Here is a 22,080-nt window from a genome sequence, read left to right as displayed (position 1 = left end):
AAAGACCTAATTTAATTCGTGTAGCATCCCTCTATTAATTTCTAGTCCACCACTCAAGAATCTACTTATACTTACCTCAATAATATTTTCTCTATCAAATAGAAAATAAAACAAAACGGCAGTGTAGGTACCAAAATTTATTATTTCAATAGTTTCACCTATTTTTAGTTTCTTTTTAATAATGTTTGAGAATTTCTGGAAAACTAAAAAATACTATAAGTTTAATTCACTAGAAATGTTACATTACCATTTACCCAGTCTGTGATACCTGATCATCATTAATCATTTTTATGTCCTTTTCAACGCAAGAATGTCAATAGAGTAAATGTCGGGACGTCGATAAAAATGACACATCACTAGTACAAAAACATAACCTAAAAACAGTTTGAAGAAACTTCAGAACAGAATTTAACATGGTAGTAGTTATTATATAAACTATGAAAAGATCGTATTTTATGCTTTGTTTAGATCCTACAAATAATGGTATCAATAACTGACCGAAATTCACTAATGAAACACAGCAGGTTCTTGGGAGTTTTCTTTTCTCCATGTACGTGAATTACAGTCCTTAATCACACAAGCCATAATCACACAAGGAACTTGAACACATCACAAATAAGAATTTAGCAGGATCATCAACTATCTATCAGGAATAAACACAATTAAATTAAAAATCGGCCAGACGACCGCCGAGATATTTGATCTAATATAATACGATTATGTACAATTGTCAAAGGTAGACACCTGGGGAGACATCTGGGGGCCTGCTGCATTTCAGCTTCTTGGCCTTCTTTTTGGTGGAGTCTTGGGAGTAAAGGAACCGCGAGCATCGCACCTTGAACTTCGTGTTTCCGGTCTTCTTCTTCGGAAATCTAAGAAATATATAAAATTGAATTTGTAAAATAGCTAAATAACAAGAGAATCATAACAAAGAACAATAATCATTGATGGCGTTTTTAAGGTATGAATATTGATAGGTTATTATTGCAAGGTCGATAAAACACATCACAGCACTATGCTAAAAAACATAACCTTTCCGAGTTTGAGAAAACTTCCAAAAAATATGCAAAAATCTATACAGAATTGAATAAGATTTGAATTGTATAAACTACTAATATGTACATTTATATTTCTGCCAGGTCGTATCAATAAATATTATCAAAAAGTCAAGAAACTTACCGATGAAATGATATAACCTCTTGCGTGTTTTCTTTTCTTCCTGAATGTGATTTGCAACACTTGATCACACAAGCCATAGTCAGAAATGAAACTTGGAACTATCACAAATATACACTGAGCTATTTTTTCCACGATCTATCAGAAATCCTCACAAAATAAATAAATATCGTCAACTACTACTATATTATTTTTTGACAGTTATGGCGTACAGTTGGTATTGATTTGCCATATAAATTGATACAGTTCGATATCGCCAGGATGGGATTCCCGCCTAACTACTTAACGTACGAGGGTGGACACAGTTTTGTCTCCCGTCTGTGGGGGCCCTTAGTAAGTGCGATAGGGACGGCCAGATGTTTTATCATTTATCGCGCGACCATAATTGCCTGCCTGGAAATCTGAACGCAACATTTTATGAACGCTACGTTAATCTCATTTATATGAAATGTGAATTTTGATTAGACGCCTAAAAATCAACCAATCCCGTTAAGGCGCCGCGATTATGTTTGTAATTGAGAACTATTACGACTTGTCAAACAGTACCGATCATTGTAAACTGGTTTCCAAGTAGAAATTTCGCTTATAATTTCGACTATCAATAAACGAAGTATATTATAAAAATGTCGGAAAATGGCCTCGACGATGCGTAAGAAAACTCAAGTATCTTTCGTAATCCGCGACGAGGAAGAACGCCGTCATAAAAATGGCGTTAGTTCACTGCAATTGGACCCAATACAAGGCAGACTATATTCCGCAGGCCGAGATGGGATCATTAGAGTATGGAATACGGCTACGGGTGTCCAGGATAGATATATACAAAGCATGGAACATCACACAGACTGGGTGAACGACATAGTTCTATGCTGCGGCGGCAAAAACCTTATAAGTGCATCTTCTGACACCACCGTCAAAGTATGGAACGCGCCGAAAGGATTTTGCATGTCTACTTTACGTACTCACAAAGATTACGTACGCACACTAGCTTACGCTAAAGAGAAAGAACAAGTAGCCAGCGCCGGCTTAGACCGTGCAATCTTCCTTTGGGATGTCAACACATTGACAGCTTTAACTGCAAGCAATAACACAGTGACAACTTCTAGTCTCGTCGGTAATAAGGAGTCTATATACAGTCTAGCTATGAATCCACCTGGCACAGTCTTAGTAAGTGGTTCAACTGAAAAAGTACTCAGAGTTTGGGACCCTAGAAACTGTGCAAGGCTTATGAAACTAAAAGGACATTCGGACAATGTTAAGGCACTGGTTGTGAGCAGAGATGGTCAGCAGTGTGTATCAGGCAGCTCTGACGGTACAATAAAATTGTGGTCTCTAGGACAGCAGAGGTGTGTATCTACAATTAGAGTTCATACAGAAGCAGTATGGGCACTTTTGGCTACTGAAAACTTTACACATATTATCTCAGGAGGCAGAGACAAACTAGTCATTATAACGGAGCTGCGGAATCCTGATAATTCAATAATAGTCTGTGAAGAAACTGCACCCATTCTGAAATTGTGTTTTACTGCTGACCAGCAAGGTGTTTGGGTGTCTACTTCAGAATCTGACATTCGGTGTTGGAAACTGCCACCATTATCTAATATAAACTCGGACATGTATAATCAGAACAATTATAATCCTAACAATGTATATCAGACTCAGCCCACCACAAGTATACCCGGAGGGCCAGCAATAAGACACTATAAAGTATTAAATGACAAACGCCACATATTAACGAAAGACACTGCAAACAATGTGGCTCTGTATGATGTGCTAAAAGCATGTAAGCTAGAAGACTTAGGTGAAGTAGATTTTGAAGAAGAAGTGAAAAAACGTTTTAAAATGGTTTATGTCCCAAACTGGTTCAACGTTGATTTGAAGACTGGTATGTTAACTATTCATTTAGGACAGGATGAGACAGATTGCCTCAGTGCTTGGGTGAGTGCGAAGAAGCCGGACTGACAACAGAGTTGGACCAGAAAGTCAATTTTGGTGCATTACTGTTGCAAGCTTTGTTGGAGCACTGGAATCATCCAAGCAGGGTGTCTGACGCTGGACAAAAAGTGATTGGGAACAATTTTTTCAGTGTGCCATTGCACACACCATTAATATTTAGTGAAGTTGGAGGCAGAACACTTTATAGGCTACAGGTGAGGATTTGTTTATTTATTCATGTTGCACCTACATCCACCCTAGGAAGATAGGGAGTGTGTATAAGACTAGTGCATTGCTGAGAAGAAAAAGAGAAGAGATATATATTACTTTATGTGTATAATTAATACCTTTGCCAAAACGGTTGTCTGCATCTGCAACCAACTATAAGTTAAGTAATATTTACAGCGTAATGGCACTCCTCTCAGTACAGCAAGTTACTGACCAGTGAATATTGTGTCAATTATGATCATTTTGGTACAGTACCTTGAGTTATAAGGACATTGCTGGGCAAAAATAAATATGTATAGTTATTGTAGGAATCAAAAATTATTGAAAGATTAATGCAGGTGACTGATATTAGGAGGGTGCTTGGGTTTAGGCACTGGTGCCATCACGCAAGCTAGTAAAGCTATGAGCTATCGGCTATAAAAACGAACATAAGATAAGCACTCCCATGCAAATAAAAGAGACATGGCGATATTGATAGTTCACCGCTAGGCGAGTAACTATAAACATCACTGTCTCTTTTATTTAGTTAGCTTTTGTTTTCGTTTTTATAGCCGATAGCTCATAGTTTACTAGCTCGCGGTGGAACCAGTGCCTTAGACTAGCTTGATTATAACATTATTCATAACAAATTGTTTCTTATTGTTTTCCAGGTCGGTGATGCAGGTGGTGAGACAGAAGGCAACTTACTAAACGAGACGGTACCAGTATGGGTGGTGGATGTAGCCATAGAGATGGCTGCGCCGAAGCTAAACAAGCTGCCTTTTTACCTGCTGCCCCATGCTAGCTGTCAGACTAAACAAGACCGGCAGAAAAAGGTACTTACAATTTTATTATAAGAGTCCTTTCACACGATTTGTTGATTAAAAGATCCCAAAATAGAGAAAAGAAGGGGTTAAAATCTCCCAGTATGGGCTCTATTGTTACTGTACGTGACTGTACCAGTGGGTGTTATACAGCAAGCCTATGTTTGCTTTGCTCTTTGGGTTTTTTAGATTTATATAATAATAATAGTGTTCAAACAGTAATTTTTATGCTTTTAGAGTGTTAGGGGTAGGAAAACAACAGAAAAACTTATTACCTAACTTCTTTTATTACTTTTTTGTCTGAGATTTGGGAAGAAATGTTTTAATCCCCTTTATTCTATTATTAAAATTATCAAGCCAATAAAGTTCGTTTGTCCCTTTCTATCACACCATTACGTCGGAAAGGAGCAAACGAACTTTATCGGCTTGATAACTTTAGTGAACGTTTACGAATAGAGGGGTAAAGTCTTTACTATTAATACTATTATAATTTAACTGCACACTGCGGCGTTATATAAACGAGATATATCTGATGAACTGACGAGAGTATGATTCTTATCAGTAATATCGATGATAACGTGTACCTATGTGTATTATTTTACAAATTCCATAGCTGTCCTTGAAGATTAAAACAATAAAACAAGTAGGATTCGTCCACATAAAACCATTTACCTAATAGGTTTAAAATACTAGGTTTTGCCCTCGGCTTCGCTCACGTTAGAAAGAGACAAAAAGTAGCCTAGGATGTCACTCTCCTTTCAACTATCTCCACCTAAAAAATCACGTCGATTCGTCGCTCCGTTTTGCCGTGAAAAACGGTCAAACAAACAGACACACTTTCCCATTTATAATATTAGTATGGATATACCTTGTACCTGCAGTGAGGAGTATAGGTAAGATTATTTAAAAAAACGGTATATTACTTTAAAAGTGAATGAATACCTAACAATCGCGATACATACTATAAATAACTAAGTCACACTTGCTTCAATCAATATACGACCTTATCGGTAGCTATCTAAAAATCCTTAGTGACCTATATAAATGAGCCATGGACTTGTGGAACTAGTTTGTCATTTGTTTATTTGTTTGTTTATTTGTTTATTGTTTTATTGTTTATTAAGAAATTGTCATGATCCAATTATACTGGACTGTGGCCCAATGGTACTGGACTGTGAAAGTGAAAAATTATGCTGACATTCCTGACGTAAGAAACGCAGGTGGCCTTTCGCCCAAGTTTTTGTCCTTGCTAAGACTAAAGTTTTTTTTTTCAGGACCGATTAGTGGCGAATGACTTCATCCAATGCCGGAAGGTAGCGGAGCATGTTGTGGAGAAGATCGTCGGCGGTGGCGACGGCGGGTCACCGCGCGCCGCGCGCGAACCCGCGCCGGAGCCCCAAGACCGAGTAGAGTTGCTTTGCGCAGACCAGGTATGTTTATTACGGCCCAGCCACGACATTGGAAGCGCGGCGCGCCGGCAGCCCCAAGACCCATCGTAGAGTCTCGCTGCAATGTATGGCCGCCGCTCGCCGCTGTCGCGCTTAGACCAGGTATGTTTATTAGAGTTGTGCCTGCTCGTTCACCGAAAAGATCGCTCCCAATTAGTACAATCTCCGAAGTGTACTACAGTAGTACACCATTTAGTACAGTAGTACACTGAGAGAGCGAGAGACAAATTGTACATATGTCATACAGTAAGTGCGTTTTCACATTATCCGATCCGATATCGGATGTCGGACTGATATCCCATACATTACAGGCGCCATCTTGGATTTTTTCTATTGAAATCCTTCCGACATCCGATATCGGATCGGATAATGTGAAAACGGCCTAACGCTCGCTCGTGCTAGCCGAGAGCTGTTTGGCCGTTTTCGCGCGCACTCGGTCCGGTCAGTCGGTTCTAGTTCGGTTGCGGTCAGATCACACGGATCGCTTTGCTGTCATTGTCACTCCTCGGCTCTTCGGTCCTTTCGCTCCCATTCTGTTGCGCGTACACACGTACACAGTGTACTAAATGTACTAGAAAGCATAATCATTTGGGAGTAGTTCGGTCTAGTACAGTGCAGGGAATCGTGTCTTTTGTAATATTAGTACGTGTACTACACAAGCCTAATGTTTATGCTGAATGTTTTCCTTGTCTCACATACAGCTGGCATGAATGAGTGAATGAAAATATGCATTGTGTGTGACAGATTAACTAATAAAATAGTAGCTCTTATGTATAAAGTATAATCGGATTACTTTATGCTGAAACAGAACGTTTACTGGTGGTACAGATGTAGTGCGAAAAGGGTTTCCTTCGTATTTTTCCGGAAACGTTCGTATTTGTCATGCTAGTTCAGTCAATGTCAGTACGTCTTGTACTGAGACTGACTGATATAGCATGACACGTTCGTACGTTTCCGTAACAATTACGAAGGCAAATATTTTCGCACTACATTTGTACCTATATTTGTCTACAAGGTTCAGCAAAATTATTATTCGAAATTTTGGTTGTAGGTACAATATATTAATTTAAAGTGTACTTGCAACGACTACAACCTTCAAATCTATACGAAAAGAGCGTACGCGTTTCATCTTAAATACGTTTATTGCACCTTGATATTGCAGGTGTCCATAGCCTCCATAGGAGATAATTACAAGGCGTTTGCTTCCTAAACCTTAAACAAATCTCTCCCTAGTGATAGCTAGTGTTAGTAAGGCCTGAAAAAAGTCGTCTAGTTTTGAAGTTGATGTGACTGGAGAGTATACTGCTGACAAGTGGTATCGTTGTGATCGGTACACTTTACTGAGTACAAAATAATGACTTGTCGCATTCTCAGACTGTGGGGGGGTTAACTATAACGTCACAAAGATCGCGGTCCCGGGTTTCAATTTTTTGCCAATTTGTCTAGAACCCCTTATCCAATTTTGAAAAATGAGGTGTCGATTGAAAGCGTATAACATGCTGATTAAGATTTCTTATATGTGAAAAGTATAGTTTTGTTAGTTATTTTTTAATTATCAATAATGCAAAAAATACTTTTTTTTACTCTCTTTTTTGATTTTTGTGACCCAAAAAGGCAATAAAAACGGCCACTTAGCTAAAAAATAAGTTAAGTAAATTATTTAGCTACATTATAAAGCTATCTGTTGCTTTTGAAATTTCTACGATCGGATAATAAATAAGCAAACTACAAGAACATACCTGTAGGCGGGGAGTACCGCTTGACACGCGTTCCCATACATTCGGCGTCTACCAAATTACACCTCGCGCAAAATTCGTTTCAAGCAGATATACCTCTAATCTGCCGGCGTATCATGCTGCCAATTTTATCACTTATCCACGTGGATAAGACATCTGTCACTCTCACACTGACATACTTGCTAAAGCGTGACGGATGCTTTATCCACGTGGATAAGTGATAAAATTGGCAGCATGATACGCCGGCTGATTCATCGTAACCTATCAATATTGATATATCTCTCTATCTCTATATCCATGATCTGCCACAGACTGCATCCAGAAAATTCATTTATGCGGATGATATCTCCCTGGTAGCTCAGAGTCGTACATTCGGAGAAGGCGAGAGCCAGCTTACTGCGGATTTGAGGAGCTTGGAGGCATACTTTCGGGAGTGGAGGCTTATTCCTAGCGCCAGAAAAACGGAAGTGTCCTGCTTCCATTTAAGCAATCACTTAGCTAAGTACGAGCCATCCGTCACTTTGGGTGGTGAAAAGCTGCCATACAATCCTTCCCCAACGTACCTTGGCATTACTTTAGACAGGACCCTAAGTTACAAAGCACACCTTACCAAGCTCGCTCATAAAATATCGACCCGGAACAATATAATGCACAAGCTGTGTGGCACCTCATGGGGGGCATCTGCGGACTGTTTGCGCTCAACGGCCCTAGGACTAGTCTACTCGACGGCGGAGTACTGCGCCCCAGTATGGCAACAAAGTGCACACATACAGCTGGTAGACTCTAAGCTCAATGTCACCATGAGATGCATTACTGGAACAGTGAAATCTACACCGTGTCACTGGCTTCCTGCGCTCAGCCGAATCTTACCTCCACATCTGAGAAGGAAGCAAGCGCTGATAAGGGAAACTGAGAAAATCAAATCAGCTCCTTTCCTCCCAATGCATCAGGAGTTTGTCAACCCGCCTTTAACCAGACTTAAGTCCCGTCGCCCGGCTTACGCAGCTGCTGCAACACTCACACAAAGTTCCTTCGATGCACAGCAGCTTTGGAAACAAGAATGGATGAGGCAAGCTGACGGTACCCCAGCTGTGAACATCGACCCGACATCCATGAACAAGGGAACCAACCTCCCCAGGAAACTATGGTGTCAATTAAACCGCCTAAGAACCGGGCACGGACGTTGCAACTTTTTCCGGCATAAGTGGGGATGGAGAGACTCCGCGCTATGCGACTGCGGCACCGAGGACCAGACCATGGAGCACATCATACAGCGGTGCCCACTTCGCGCATACTCGGGTAGCCCGCATGATCTGCTGGACTTGACGCCCAACCAGTGGCGTAGCGAGGGGGGGGCCGGGGGGGCCATGGCCCCGGGCGGCACATGACAGGGGGCGGCAAAATCGGCAATTAAAAATTATAACATACATAGAGACAGAGTCGCACCATAAGTGTTCCTTTGTACCTTTTTGTTACGGAACCTAATAAATAAAATTGTTAATTATGAGACCAACATTTTTCAAATCGCGCTGAGAAACGCGCCAATTCTCTGTTTTGTGCTGGCGCCGAATGCACCACGGCGGCTGCGAGGGACGCGGGGCGGGGCGCGAGCGGCCGCAGGCTGCCGAGCAGCCGCCGAGCTTCCACGAACCATAGGCGAATGTTCGAAAAACTATGGCGAAAGAGCTTAAGCGGCAGCTATATTACACGATAAAACACCTTATCGTCATACTGTTAAGCCTTACTTTGTAATTAATGGAGTTTTACATTTTTGTACTTACGACAGATGAATACTTGAGTTGAGCAAACAAAATTCGTCATTTTGTTCCGAAGTTTCGATTTTAAAAACTGTAATTACTTCTTAGTGCTAAGTTTAATTATAATTGGAAAATATTACATTTGATTTGTAGATTAATATTCAATTCACTTATTGTCAAATTGGGTAGGTAAGTGTCTATTTTAAGTATTTTGGAATTTGAATTGAATGTTGAATAGTTTTGTTCCAAGTTTGAAATATTTCTCGTCGCCGCCACGCCGCCTGGGGCGCGTCTTACGTCCTTCCTGATACAAAATGTACTGAGGAGACGTTTTTTGAATTACATTCAGGTGGCGTGGCGCGGACGTCCGTTGCGCGCCCCGAGACACGCGTCCCTTAAATGTGGCCGGTCCCTAAGGACGCTCCTGAAGCGACCTCATTATATCAGGATAAATGCGATGTAGGAAATGAGCGTTCAACGTACAGCGATATCTTTCGGCAAATTAAGTAAACTAATGTGTGCGAGCTAGTATGGAGGATGATTTTTATGGGATAATTGTTTATTGTGTGAACCGATTTTAACCATTTTTCCTCTCTTTGAAAGCAAAAACTTTCATTTTTATTCTGTAAAATATACAGGTACAATAAACACCCGCAAGAGTGTTCAAATTGAAAATGTAAATCTGGAAGGATTTTTTATAAAGTAAAAAAAAAGTTCATTTTTTTTTCAAAAACATTTTTTTTCCACAACAAAAAAATTATGAAAAAAATAGTTTTGATATGTATAGTTTGAGTTTTTTGTAACGATACCCCACTTGCCCGAGTAAATTTGAAATTTATAGTTTTCCCCCCTTTTATTTTGGCCATTTTCTGTAATTAATATTAATACATTTAAAAAAATATACTTTCATTTTGTAGAGATTAACGATGTTCATAAGTATTGCATTTCAAAGCGATAGCATAAGTAGTTCTCGAGATATTAAATAGTGTGACAGACAGACGGACAGAGTCGCACCATATAAGGGCCTTTTATTTGTACCTTTATGGTAAGGAACCCTAAAAAGTCGCGAAATTTAAATTTTCTATGAGAATTTAACCTTCGCCCCTATATTTTCAATATTTTTTGAAGGTTCGTCGATGATTCCGCCAACGCCAATGTTTTGCAAGGCACGCGTTTCAAGAAATTAACTAGCCGCTGAGCCGTCTATTTTTAAATTTGCCATTTTTAGTACCAAGATTTGGTTGACAGTCTTCTTTAGTAGGAACAAAAGACAAAAGCTATTGGTTTGGATTACCTCAAAAAGGAAAAACGGATCCCTATAGGATCACTCGTGCGTCTGTCTGTCCGTCTGTCACAGCTCACAGCCAATTTTCTCCAAAACTACTGAACCGATTAACTTGAAATTTGGCACACATAATTATGTCCTGTGACCCAAAGACGGACAAGCAATTTAAATTAAGAAAATTTAATTGTAGAGGTCAGTCACTTTTGGTTGGTAAAAATGAAAATTAAAAATTAAAGTTTTTTAAACTCTATTATGTTACATATCAAATGAAAGAGCTTTTTATAAGTATTTCAAAAATATTTTCTCAAATAATTATAAGTCAAGTAATTTAAGAAAATAGGTAAAAAATTCACAGAAAAAATACACGAGATAGCCTTCAATCTATGGATTACACAATAAGAGGGGCGGCATATCGGCAAAATTGGTGATCGGCCCCGGGCGGCAATCACAGACGCTACGCGGCTGCGCCCAACGCTGTGCAGTGGTTGCAAGACTTGGATGTTGCCTTATAATCTTTTATTTTGCCTACTTATACATATCGCCATACGATTAAATAATATTGATATCATTTGAAAGTACAATTAAAGTCCTTTAAGAAACAATGTCAACCATTTTCTTAAAATCAATAATCGCCAGTCTACGGTGGTTACAAAGAAAAAAAGCGGGGATGCAATTTGACTGGTTCCCTAGGTTTGATACCCTAGATAAGTTTAAAAGGGGAGGTAAAGGTGACATATGGGTTGTTCTCTGGCCTGAAAGCTACACAGAGGGCCAGGGGAGGAAAAACTAGGGTTTAAGTATAGTTTTAAGTTATTTTTTCTTTTATTTGTTGATTTTATTGTGTTTAATTTTTTTGTAATTTTATCAAGGATACACGCTGGTTTCTTTTTGTGAAAATGCCCTTTTTTATGAGAAATGCGATGAATTTCATGGCATTTTCCGATAGAGACTAAAATTAACTTTCAAATAAGGCCACATAGTCATACTTTTACTTATATAATATTAAGGGTAATAGCCCCGGCGGAGTAGTGCAAGCGGGACAGCAGTGTAGCCATCCATAGACCTGACTTCACTGGTTCCTCAGTGCCACACATAGTCTTACGAGGCGGCCTGCGTGCCCTGCTCTCTAATATGTGGGTCAATACTGCTTCAACGCAAACGATTGAGATGTGTGATTTTTTTGACACTGAGTGTATTTGCAGGAGCTGTATGTACTTAACAAGTGTACCCCAACAACTATTTCATATTTATAACGCATTATTAATAATAAATATGCTCTTACTGTTATCTTGACTTCTGTTGAATAATTATGTTTTGAGAAAAGTGGCTAAAAGTGATGATTATAATTACTAAAACATTATAGGTAACTTCATTTTAGTGACTTAATGTGTATAACGACCGGAGTCCAATCGTTTTGATTTTACGATTACTTTTTAATACCTACTGGGTCAAAAAACCGCACCTCTAAGTCGTTTGAGTTCAAACGGTATTACTTGGTAATATTATATAAGTAAAAATATGACTATGTGGCCTTATTTGAAAGTTAATTTTAGTCTCTATCGGAAAATGCCATGAAATTCATCACATTTCTCATAAAAAAGGGAATTTTCAGCAAAAGAAACCAACGTGTATCCTTGATAAAATTACAAAAAAATTAAACACAATAAAAGAAAAAATAAATTAAAACTAAACTTAAACCCTAGTTTTTTCTCCCCTGACCCTCTGTGTAGCTTTTAGGCCAGAGAACAACCCATATGTCACCTTTACCTCCCCTTTTAAACTCGTCTAGGGTATCAAACCTAGGGAACCAGTCAAATTGCATCCCCGCTTTTTTTCTTTGTAACCACCGTAGACTGGCGATTATTGATTTTAAGAAAATGATTGACATTGTTTCTTAAAGTACTTTAATTGTACTTTCAAATGATACCAATATTGATAGGTTACGATGAATAAGATTAGAGGTATATCTGCTTGAAACGAATTTTGCGCGAGGTGTAATTTCATAGACGCCAAATGTATGGGAACGCGTGTCAAGCGGTACTCCCCGCCTACAGGTATGTTCTTGTAGTTTGCTTATTTACTATCGGATCGTAGAAATTTCAAAAGCAACAGATAGCTTTATAATGTAGCTAAATAATTTACTTAACTTATTTTTTAGCTAAGTGGCCGTTTTCATTGCCTTTTTGGGTCACAAAAATCAAAAAAGAGAGTTATTTGTTATACAAAAAAAAAGTGTTTTTGCATTATTGATAATTGAACCACGAGCGAAGCGAAAAATAACTTAACAAAACTATACTTTTCACATATAGCGAGAAATCTTAATCAGCATGTTATACGCTTTCAATCGACACCTCACTTTTTCAAAGTCAAATTGGATACCCACTAGTGGAGGGGTTCTGGTATTAAAGGACAAAAATTGAGCTAGTGAGGTGAAAAAAAATTGATAATTAAAAAATAACTAACAAAACTAACTTTTCCATATAAGAAATCTTAATCACCGCTTTCAATCGACCTCATTTTTCAAAATTTTGTGACGTGACGTTATAGTTAACCCCCCCACAGTCTGAGAATGCGACAAGTCATTATTTTGTACTCAGTAAAGTGTACCGATCACAACGATACCACTTGTCAGCAGTATACTCTCCAGTCACATCAACTTTTTCCGAGATCCTCTCGCCGCTCTACTATGTAGTGAAATAATTGTATTCAATCTGACATATTTAATTCCAGGTACTGGACCCGAACATGGACTTACGTACAGTGAGGCACTTCATATGGAAATCTAACGTGGAATTCACTCTGCACTACAGAGTTTTGAAGCAATGATTCAGCTAGTACAGTGGCTGGTGATATAATATGTAAAGAGAACCATAGATTATCTGGGTACCTAGCCAACGTCAGAATCGCTTACCGTTATCGTACCCAGCTCTATTGCTCTTCCGTGTTGGCGCGACAGAGCCCGTTTCGATCGCCACAGCGTCAACAATTGTCACTTTTGCTAGGCCAGCAGTTAATTGGCACTGTTACCTTTTGCGATTAAATGACAGGCCAACATCGGGTGATCTGTCTGTCATTGACATGAGCCGCAGTCTTGCAGATATATGACGGTCAGTATTATTTGTCTTTTGGACGCTCGAGACACGGCCCCTTAAGCCCCATTAATGGTTCAAGAACTGAATGCCATTTTCGTTACATCGCGGTTTGATTAAGCAATTGAATTCTTGTTACTTTGTAGTTAGAAATTACCCGAATATTGCATAAAGGTCTTGGACCATCTTAATGGGGCTTGTTCAACACAGCCATATTTTGCTAAATGAATATATTATGCCATGTTCTCGAGTAAAACCACATTGCAGCTTACTATAAATACTTAGCTTTCGAAATTTACTCTTCACCAAACAAACAACATGTTATAATAATGGCTAAGGCTAAGACCGTTTTCACATTATCCGATCCGATATCGGATGTCGGAAGGATTTCAATAGAAAAAATCCAAGATGGCGCCAGTAATATATGGGATATCGGTCCGACATCCGATATCGGATCGGATAATGTGAAAACGCACTAAGGGCTCTCTAACATGTTGTTCTTATCGCAAACAACATGTTAGAGAGTCCTTATTATACAGTGTGGTGACTTTGCTTGAGAACGGCACACAGATAATACTGGTCAGGATTTACTATGGGACCAGCACCGAAGTAGAAAAAAAAATATAGCTTTTCATACTTTTTGACTTTTCATTACATGTCGTCGTTTATATGTTAAAGAAACCAAAAATCCTCAATTGCCTACTGGTCCTATAGTACAAATTGCTCAGTAGACTAGCTTCTTTTCACCTTGCAGAAGTTGGCTGAGGCCTGAAGTACTCTGGTATTAAACAAAGTTGACGAACTTACTTAAAAATATAATATTTGAAATAGGTATATAAAACTAAGTTGATTGTGCCAGCCGTGTTGTGTTGTGGCTACTTTCGTAAGGGTGCGTCCACAGGAATTCGGCTATTTTGATGACATCTTTCACTATCGAAGCAAAATTAAAGAGACGCCTTCACGAATAGCCGGGTTCAAATTGACCAAGCAGCCTCGCGCGAAAATCGTGTGCGCAAAGCTACTCCGCAAGATGACGGCTCTCAGTCAGGTGTTCAGAATAGGTCTGCACACGTGCAGGCATTCCCTCGCGAAGCTGCTCGGGCAGTGTGGACCCGGGTAATGTTCGTTCGTGTGAACGCAGCATAATGTTACGACCGTTTGTCATATCATGAAGGGCTCAAATAGAAAGCCCAGAGTGGTTCCTACTTTTGCTAGATTTCTAGCCCATCTTGACTGATCTTCAAATTCTTGACACTTTATGTTTAATTGAAGATTCCTGGTTGGATATTTCTATCAACTATTTCAAGAGTTTTCATATGTGTATTTAAGACTGTGATTCGTCACTGAAAAACCACATACGGTTTATTTTTGAGAAGAGACGCCACTAGTAACTGGAATAGCCTATAGTAATCTACCCTTCATTGTATCTTCTTGCATTCATTGTACAAAAAATCGTGTATGGATATGTGTGTGTGCGTCAAAATGAGAATGTGTTAATTTGTATTCATGTGCGTGTGTTTCGACACAGATATTTTTATAAAGTGTGGGTAATCTTCTGCAGTGTTACTTTGTCTCGCCGCATAATTCGACTACCATTTTTGTACGACATATCTAAGGCTATTTCAGTTGCTGTATGTTCTTACTTAAATATTTCTAGTGCCGTAGCCGAAAGGCATTTCTGCGTCGCAAAACGAAAAGGTAACGCCGCGAAAGGTATACCTAGTCTGGCTCTGTCGCGCCAATACGCAAGAGCGATAGAGATAGATATCTACGAGCGTTTCGTTTCGTTAGCGTTTGTGCCATTCGGCTACGTACCCTGGTGTTACAGTAATGTTAGGTACACTGAAGGACTTTACTTGCTGAGCCATTAAGAGGTCACAATAATTTTGTTAGTTCGTAGTTAAGATATGACGTGTCCAGTAGGGTGGAGCGAAAAAACACTTTTCTGGAATTAGCAAACCTAATAGTTATCAATCAATGCCCCTTAGTCTAAGAAGCCTTTGTGCAAATTTTCAGCTTTTTAAATCAACATCTTCTGCCTCCGCATTAGGTTTGAAATTTTGAAAATCTCATACAAACCTGAAAATTCTACTTTCAGATAAAAAATGTTTTTCGGCAGTATTATGTTCAGTATACATTATTGATACATATTATTACAAGAAACTACCAAAAATTGCGAAAATAGCGTTAAAAATCGCCAATTTTCAGTATTTTAGCGGCTATTTTGGCGAATGTACTGAAACTAGACAAACTTTGGCGATTCTTGACGCTATTTTCGCAACTTTTTGTAGTTTCTCATAATGATATGTATCAATAACATATACTAAACATAATACTGCCGAAATTTTTTTTTTATCTGAAAGTTGAATTTTTAGGTTTGTATGAGATTTTCAAAATTTCAACCCTAATGCGGAGGCAGAAGATGTTGATTTAAAAAGCTGAAAATTTGCACAAAGGCTTCATATACTAAGGGGCATTGATTGATAACTATTAGGTTTGCTAATTCCAGAAAAGTGTTTTTTCGCTCCACCCTAGTGTCCAGCATAAAGTGAGCTAGAAGTGGTTCAACAATAGAGATGCACCGAATATTCGGTTACTATTCGGTATCCGGCCCTTATTTTAATATTCGGCCCTTATTTTAATATTCGGCCGGATGCCGGATAGTGACGTACTATCCGGCCGGATACCGGATGTGCTATTTTTCACTGAATGATTTTGGGGTAAACTAATTAAGTGTAAAAAACAGTTACATATTAACATTTAAACATACATTTTGCCATGAATGTAATAATAACAAAACTAGTTGGCACTTAAAACGGACTCCGCGCGAAGTTCACTACGAAAAAGTCAAAACCTGCACGACGCGCCCGCTTCCTGCTTACATTGTAGGTAAAATTCTGCTGGCCGATGATTAGGCCGAATATTCGGTATCCGGTATCCGGCCAAACAACTATTCGTTGCATCTCTATTCAACAATTAAAGTCCGTGACCTTACATTACTATTTAAATACCTAAAGATACAGAATATACCTAATGTTTGGACGCCAATTAATGTTTTGCCTCAGTGCTCAATTTAATATTTAAGCGTAATTGGCACGGAGTCATACGATTCATACGTACATTACCTACAGATCTAAGTTGACTCCAGTAGGCCTACAACATGATTGCCGCGAGATAGACTACTCGTCCTTATGTCATTTAATTCAGTTATTAGGAGAAGACGTGTGATCTATCTCGCGGCAATCATGTGCTAGGTACACAAGGAAGTGATTAAATTCTCTACAAGTTCTGACGTTTAGGTACTTAACTCTTGCCCGGGGCTATCAAAATCGCTGTCAAATTAACTTGGTACAACTTTACGATGAGTCGATGAGTCAAGGCACGTGAAATCACATTTTCGTTTTAATCTCTGTTTAATTTGTGTTCGATGCGTATTCAGAATTACCCTACATATCTATTACTCGTACTATCTCAATTATCGTTTTTATTCCTACCTCTAGGTATATGGTTTCTTTCCTGCTTGTTTGTAAAAGAATATTATGTATGTATTTAGACGTCCTGTAAGCGTTTAATGAGAATAAACAGGTATATGCTCGTTCTTGGCTAAAAGTCGGTCTGCGAAAGACTTGATGTAAATTTGTTCTATGTATTTTAATATCTGACTTGCTTGGTTCAATGTATAGCATGAATATAGATTATGAATAAATATTGTTGAAGTAATGTAATTTTTATTATTTACCTTTCAACAGTTTCTTCAATCTGCATATACACTAATGAGACTAATGGGATGGTATCCATTCTAATATTATAAATGGGAAAGTGTGTGTCTGTTTGTTTGTCCGTCTTTCACGGCAAAACGGGGCGACGAATTGACGTGATTTTTTAAGTGGAGATAGTTGAAGGGATGGAGAGTGACATAGGCTACTTTTGTCTCTTTCTAACGCGTGCGAAGCCGCGGGCAAAAGCTTATCTTATACTTTTAAACGAGCAATTCTTGTATATTTATTTATTTATATACACCGACGATCTCAGAAACCGCTCTAACGATTTCGCTGAAATTTGTTATGTGGGGGTTTTCGGGGGTGAAAAGTCGATCTAACTTGTCCTTAGGTCCCGGAAAACGCGAATTTTCCGAGTTTTCTTGAGTTTTTCTTCGCGCGCCATCTCGTGTGGAGTAGTTGCACTATTAAGACAGAATTCTTTCGCTCGATGTAGGTACTATTTATTGCAAAAACTAGATGGCGACACAGGTCAAGGCCCCGTATACGAAGCAACAAACATTGAGTAACTTATGAATCGCGGGCGAGGTGTAATAATTTTTCATATTACTGAAAAAAATACTTACCACGAATAGAAAATTACACAAATTTTTTTAATGACATTTTTTGTGGCGGAAGCGCGCCATCTCGTGTGGAGTAGTTGTATTGTTAAGACTGAGAATTCTTTCGATCGATGTAGGTACTACTTATTATCAAACTAGATGGCGACACAGGTCAAGGATACGAAACAACAAACATTGACTAACTTATGATTCGCGGATGACAAAACTTGCGTATTCATTAAGTGCTTTAATTATTATTACGAATTTTAAGCTTCTTCCGTTATCTCAGTAGTATTTTTAAAATTAAATACTTCAAACAGAAGTGCATTCTAGAATTATCCGGAAATAATAGGCACATACCGCCATCTGTTAATTGTAATCCGTACTAGCAAGTACTGTTATTTTAGAACTATGAACAAGTAAAAACGAGCAATTCTTGTATATTCCTTTATTTATTTATATAGACGTTCGCGGAAACCGCTCTAACGATTTCGCTGAAATTTGTTGTGGGGGTTTTTGGGGGTGAAAAATCGATCTAGCGAAGCCTTATCGCTATCTCGTGTGGAGTAGTTGTATTGTTAAGAGAGAATTCTCGGGCGGCGAAATTAACGACCATATAATATAGCTGCGCTTAGCTCAGCGATGAGGTCGATCTAATAATGTTCACAGACAGATCGCATGTGTCAGGGTTTCGAATTTCGGCCAGAAATTAAGTTTTTGTTTTTATTTTTTTTACAACAGTTTTTTTTTTCATATAAAGACGTGATATAATAAAATAGAACCGAGCGAAGCTCGGTCACCCAGATATTTGACAATAAAGTAAGTATTTATCACTAGTTTCGAAACATTTCACCATAATCAAAAGGTATAATTATGTAGGTAAGGTATCAGTGGCGGCTGGTGAAAATTTCTGCTAGGCAACACTGAGCACAAAAAAAACCTACCTTAACATTAAGTACTTTACTGCTAATCCAATTTAGGCAAGCCGGTGGGAATCGGCTTTTAGGGACCAGCCGTTGATGGTATGTATATGCTGGACTACTCACGAGGACGAGTTCAAGGGCTATCTCGGTCACTGGTACCGAATAATACAACGTTTTTTCAAACTTATTTTATGATTATTTGCATTTGTTACAATATAATTATATTCAACTGCAATATCTTAACAGGTACAACACCTAACAGTCAACATTACTCTTACCTCAACAAAATAACGTTACAAAGTTGTATTTTCAAGTGGAAGGATTTACCTCAACAAAATATTTTTTTACGTTTACAATTCGAGATCAAAAATATTTTACAACTAATTAATATTATAGATAATACACACACATAAGTGCGCAGATGGCGCCTCTAGCACATTATCGTGGATTACTCATTCATTACCCATGTTCGGCGTGTTGCCCCTTTGTCGCACTTGTAAATTTACACGTAAGTATAAGCATCAGTATCAACTATCAGTAGACAGGGAAGCAACAAGTCGAACGTGGTTCGCGGTAAGTTTAGGTTCTCTGTAAACAAATTTGCACAGGTATATATAATATACCTACCATAAACAAATGATAGGTAGCCATAGAAAACACTTCTTTACATGACTGCATGTTTTTAAAAATCTCCATTAGGTAGTACGAATGTAGGGTAAGTCAAGCTCTTCAAAAGTTGGTATGGGCTCACGGTTTTCCTGTTAAAAGAACAAAAAAAAACGATAGTCGAGTGTCTGAACTTAGACATTTTAGAACTTCAAATGTAGGTATACAAATGGAATATGATTAGTCTAAGTATAAGACAGTGGACGCTCGCGTTGGGCGAGCAATAAATTCATATTAAACAAATGCAAATATGAGTGGCCTTAGTGGACGATGCTCAAGTAATTTGTGAACCCGACTAAGCTCCACGCCCCGCCCCGTAATACGCTTGATCAGCTTGATGTTTGACCCGATCACCAAACACCATCCCCACGCTTGGCAAACGTGCCAGTTTGTCGACCATCTCTTTGACCAACGCCCATGCCGATCAATGGCAAACACAATGGCAATCAGCACAGGCATACGGCTTCTTATTTGTTTGTGTTCGCCGTTTGCCAAGCGTGTTGGGTGTACCAATACACTTACAGGATCACTCCTGCGCAAGTCATAGTCGGACAAGAGCAGACGCAGCGGGGGATGCGCGCGAACGGCGCGACGCGCAGCGGCGGCGCGCGCCAACACGTCGCGCGTTATTAACGAACAATACTCCACTTTCAGCTCCTGAAACATTATACAATATACTTGGAATCATTGATTTTATTAATAAATCTTTCGAATCCTATACCTACCGGGAAATGCGAAGTCGATAGTCCTGTCCTGGGTTGTATTGTATATTAAATAAGTATTTTTTGTGATGAGCGATCGATCTAACATCTGGCGACCTTTGCCTAGGAGGAGAATTTTGGCTGAAAGTTCAGGGCTTTGGTGTTTGGTGTCATGTTCCAGCGGTTCCGTGAATCCATAATCCATACTTAATATTATAAATGGGAAAGTGGGTGTGTCTGTTTGTTTGTTCAGTTCGGCATAACGGAGCGACGATTGGCGTGATTTTTTAAGTGAAGATAGTTGAAGCAATGGAGATTGACATAGGCTACTTTTTGTCTTTTTCTGAACACCCACTTCCCAAAAATGGTGGGAGGAAGTTTGTACGGTGCATTCTGCAATTATCGAATTTAACGCGAGCAAAGCCGTGGGCAAAAGCTAGTCATAATTTGTTAGTTATTTTAAAGTAGGTGGGAAATTTGTTTCCTGAAATAAAGATTTTCATTAATTACCATAAGATTAGGACAGGCTCGAACGCAGGCCTCCACGTCGTTGTCAGTCAGATATTTACTATAAGGCACGTGGAGGTGCGTGAGCCGCGCGCCTGCGTATGCGCACGCTGCCCGCAGCCCGCGACCAGTTAATTAGCTCTGCGATAAAGAAAATCGAATGATGAGCGCTTGATGCCATGTCGATTTTGTCAGTTATAAAATACTATCTACGCCTTATTCTACAAACTAATTTGATTTACCAAGAGTTTGGGATCGAATTCATAATACATGTTTAGGTTAGGGTTGCAAATAGAAAAAAAAAATAGATACAAATTGTCACTACCTACTTTGAAAAAAACTTGTATCTTCTTCTGTCAACGAAAAGAAAATTGTAGTAAGTAGGTATGTATAGAATGCATATAGACTTACTGCGTTTTAACTTTGAGGAGAAGCATGAGATACGAGATTTTTTCAAAGTAGTGACGAAATATTTTTTTTCTCAAACATGCAATGAAATATTGTCTTTACGTTCCTTAAAATGGGCTGGGAAGTATCGCTTTTTGGGCGCAACAACTCGAGAGGACTGTAAAGGGATTTCATATTATTTTTTAGGCCTAGGCCTGCAAAGTAACTTTTTTTTATAAAATATTGTCCTTTAGAGCATTTTGTTTTATTTCATTGTATGTTTGAGAAAAGCACTATACATGCCTCGGCGTGAAATCGTATCCCTATCCGGCCTCGCTCGCACGCACGCTCGGCCGTATATACCCACTTGGCCGGAAATCCTCATTTTCCCGGCCTCTGATGTAATGTACTATTGTTTTCCAAATAATTATTTTATTTATTTATTTACAAAACATGTTAACAGCATAACAGTCGAAACTAAATCACTGCTAACTACATAGAATAAAACATACAACACAGCAACAGTAAATAACAACAAAAGATATCTAAACACAATTTATCTTACCTACATTTTAACTGTAGTAGGCCTTGCATCAATCCTCTCACAGAACCTCAGACACTCATCACGTACAACAACCTGTCTGCTTGCAAATAAGTCGCACTGAGGGGCTGATGCGAGGAACGCATTCAGGAGGACCAAGGAACGCACCAGAGGGGAATTCCTGCGCGCTACAGTACGTGAAGCCGGGACTGCCAGTAGGCAACGGTCCCGAGGTCTGAAATCAATTCTGGTCTTTGAGGGGACGTACAGACGCACCATTTGCTCCACCAGTTCGGGGCAGTCCGACTCCCCACGCAGGACGCTACAGGCAGTAGTGAGAAGTGCATGATTACGTCTTACCTCCAGAGAGAGAAAACCCAGCACACCCAGCAAGAATTTGGTGGGATATAAAAACGGGTAGTACCCATACATTTTTTTATAAAGGGATCGTAAGAACACTTTTTGCACTCTCTCATAATACGACAGTAATGGTTTTTCGTGATTTGTAACGTTTCAATAACAATAACAATGTACCTACATTTTAATTCGATAAACATTCTGCATACAAACGTTTATTGAG

At 39.0% G+C, this 22,080-nt stretch overlaps 1 protein-coding gene and 1 long non-coding RNA gene across 2 annotated transcripts; one reads left to right on the top strand and one right to left on the bottom strand.

The window, feature by feature from the left end:
* The first annotated feature begins 1,370 nt into the window (after window positions 1–1,370).
* On the top strand, window positions 1,371–15,366 carry LOC125238145 (WD repeat-containing protein 48 homolog). The gene is given in 5 exon segments (XM_048145425.1): window positions 1,371–3,120; window positions 3,123–3,323; window positions 3,987–4,151; window positions 5,414–5,569; window positions 13,096–15,366. Coding segments are annotated over 5 exon segments (1,929 nt in total). The 5' UTR covers window positions 1,371–1,809; the 3' UTR covers window positions 13,192–15,366.
* A 3,524-nt stretch (window positions 15,367–18,890) lies between these two features.
* LOC125242290 lies at window positions 18,891–20,920 on the bottom strand. Its single transcript, XR_007178842.1, has 4 exons — window positions 20,576–20,920; window positions 19,887–20,021; window positions 19,026–19,456; window positions 18,891–18,976 (listed from the first exon to the last, which is right to left on the bottom strand). It is a non-coding gene; the product is annotated as an uncharacterized LOC125242290 (long non-coding RNA).
* Between the last annotated feature and the right edge of the window lie 1,160 nt (window positions 20,921–22,080).

Source organism: Leguminivora glycinivorella, chromosome 2 (genome assembly GCF_023078275.1).
Source record: "Leguminivora glycinivorella isolate SPB_JAAS2020 chromosome 2, LegGlyc_1.1, whole genome shotgun sequence".
Classification (NCBI taxonomy): Eukaryota; Metazoa; Arthropoda; class Insecta; order Lepidoptera; family Tortricidae; genus Leguminivora; species Leguminivora glycinivorella.
Note: the sequence above shows the minus strand (reverse complement) of the source record. Positions and strands in the feature narration are given on the sequence as shown.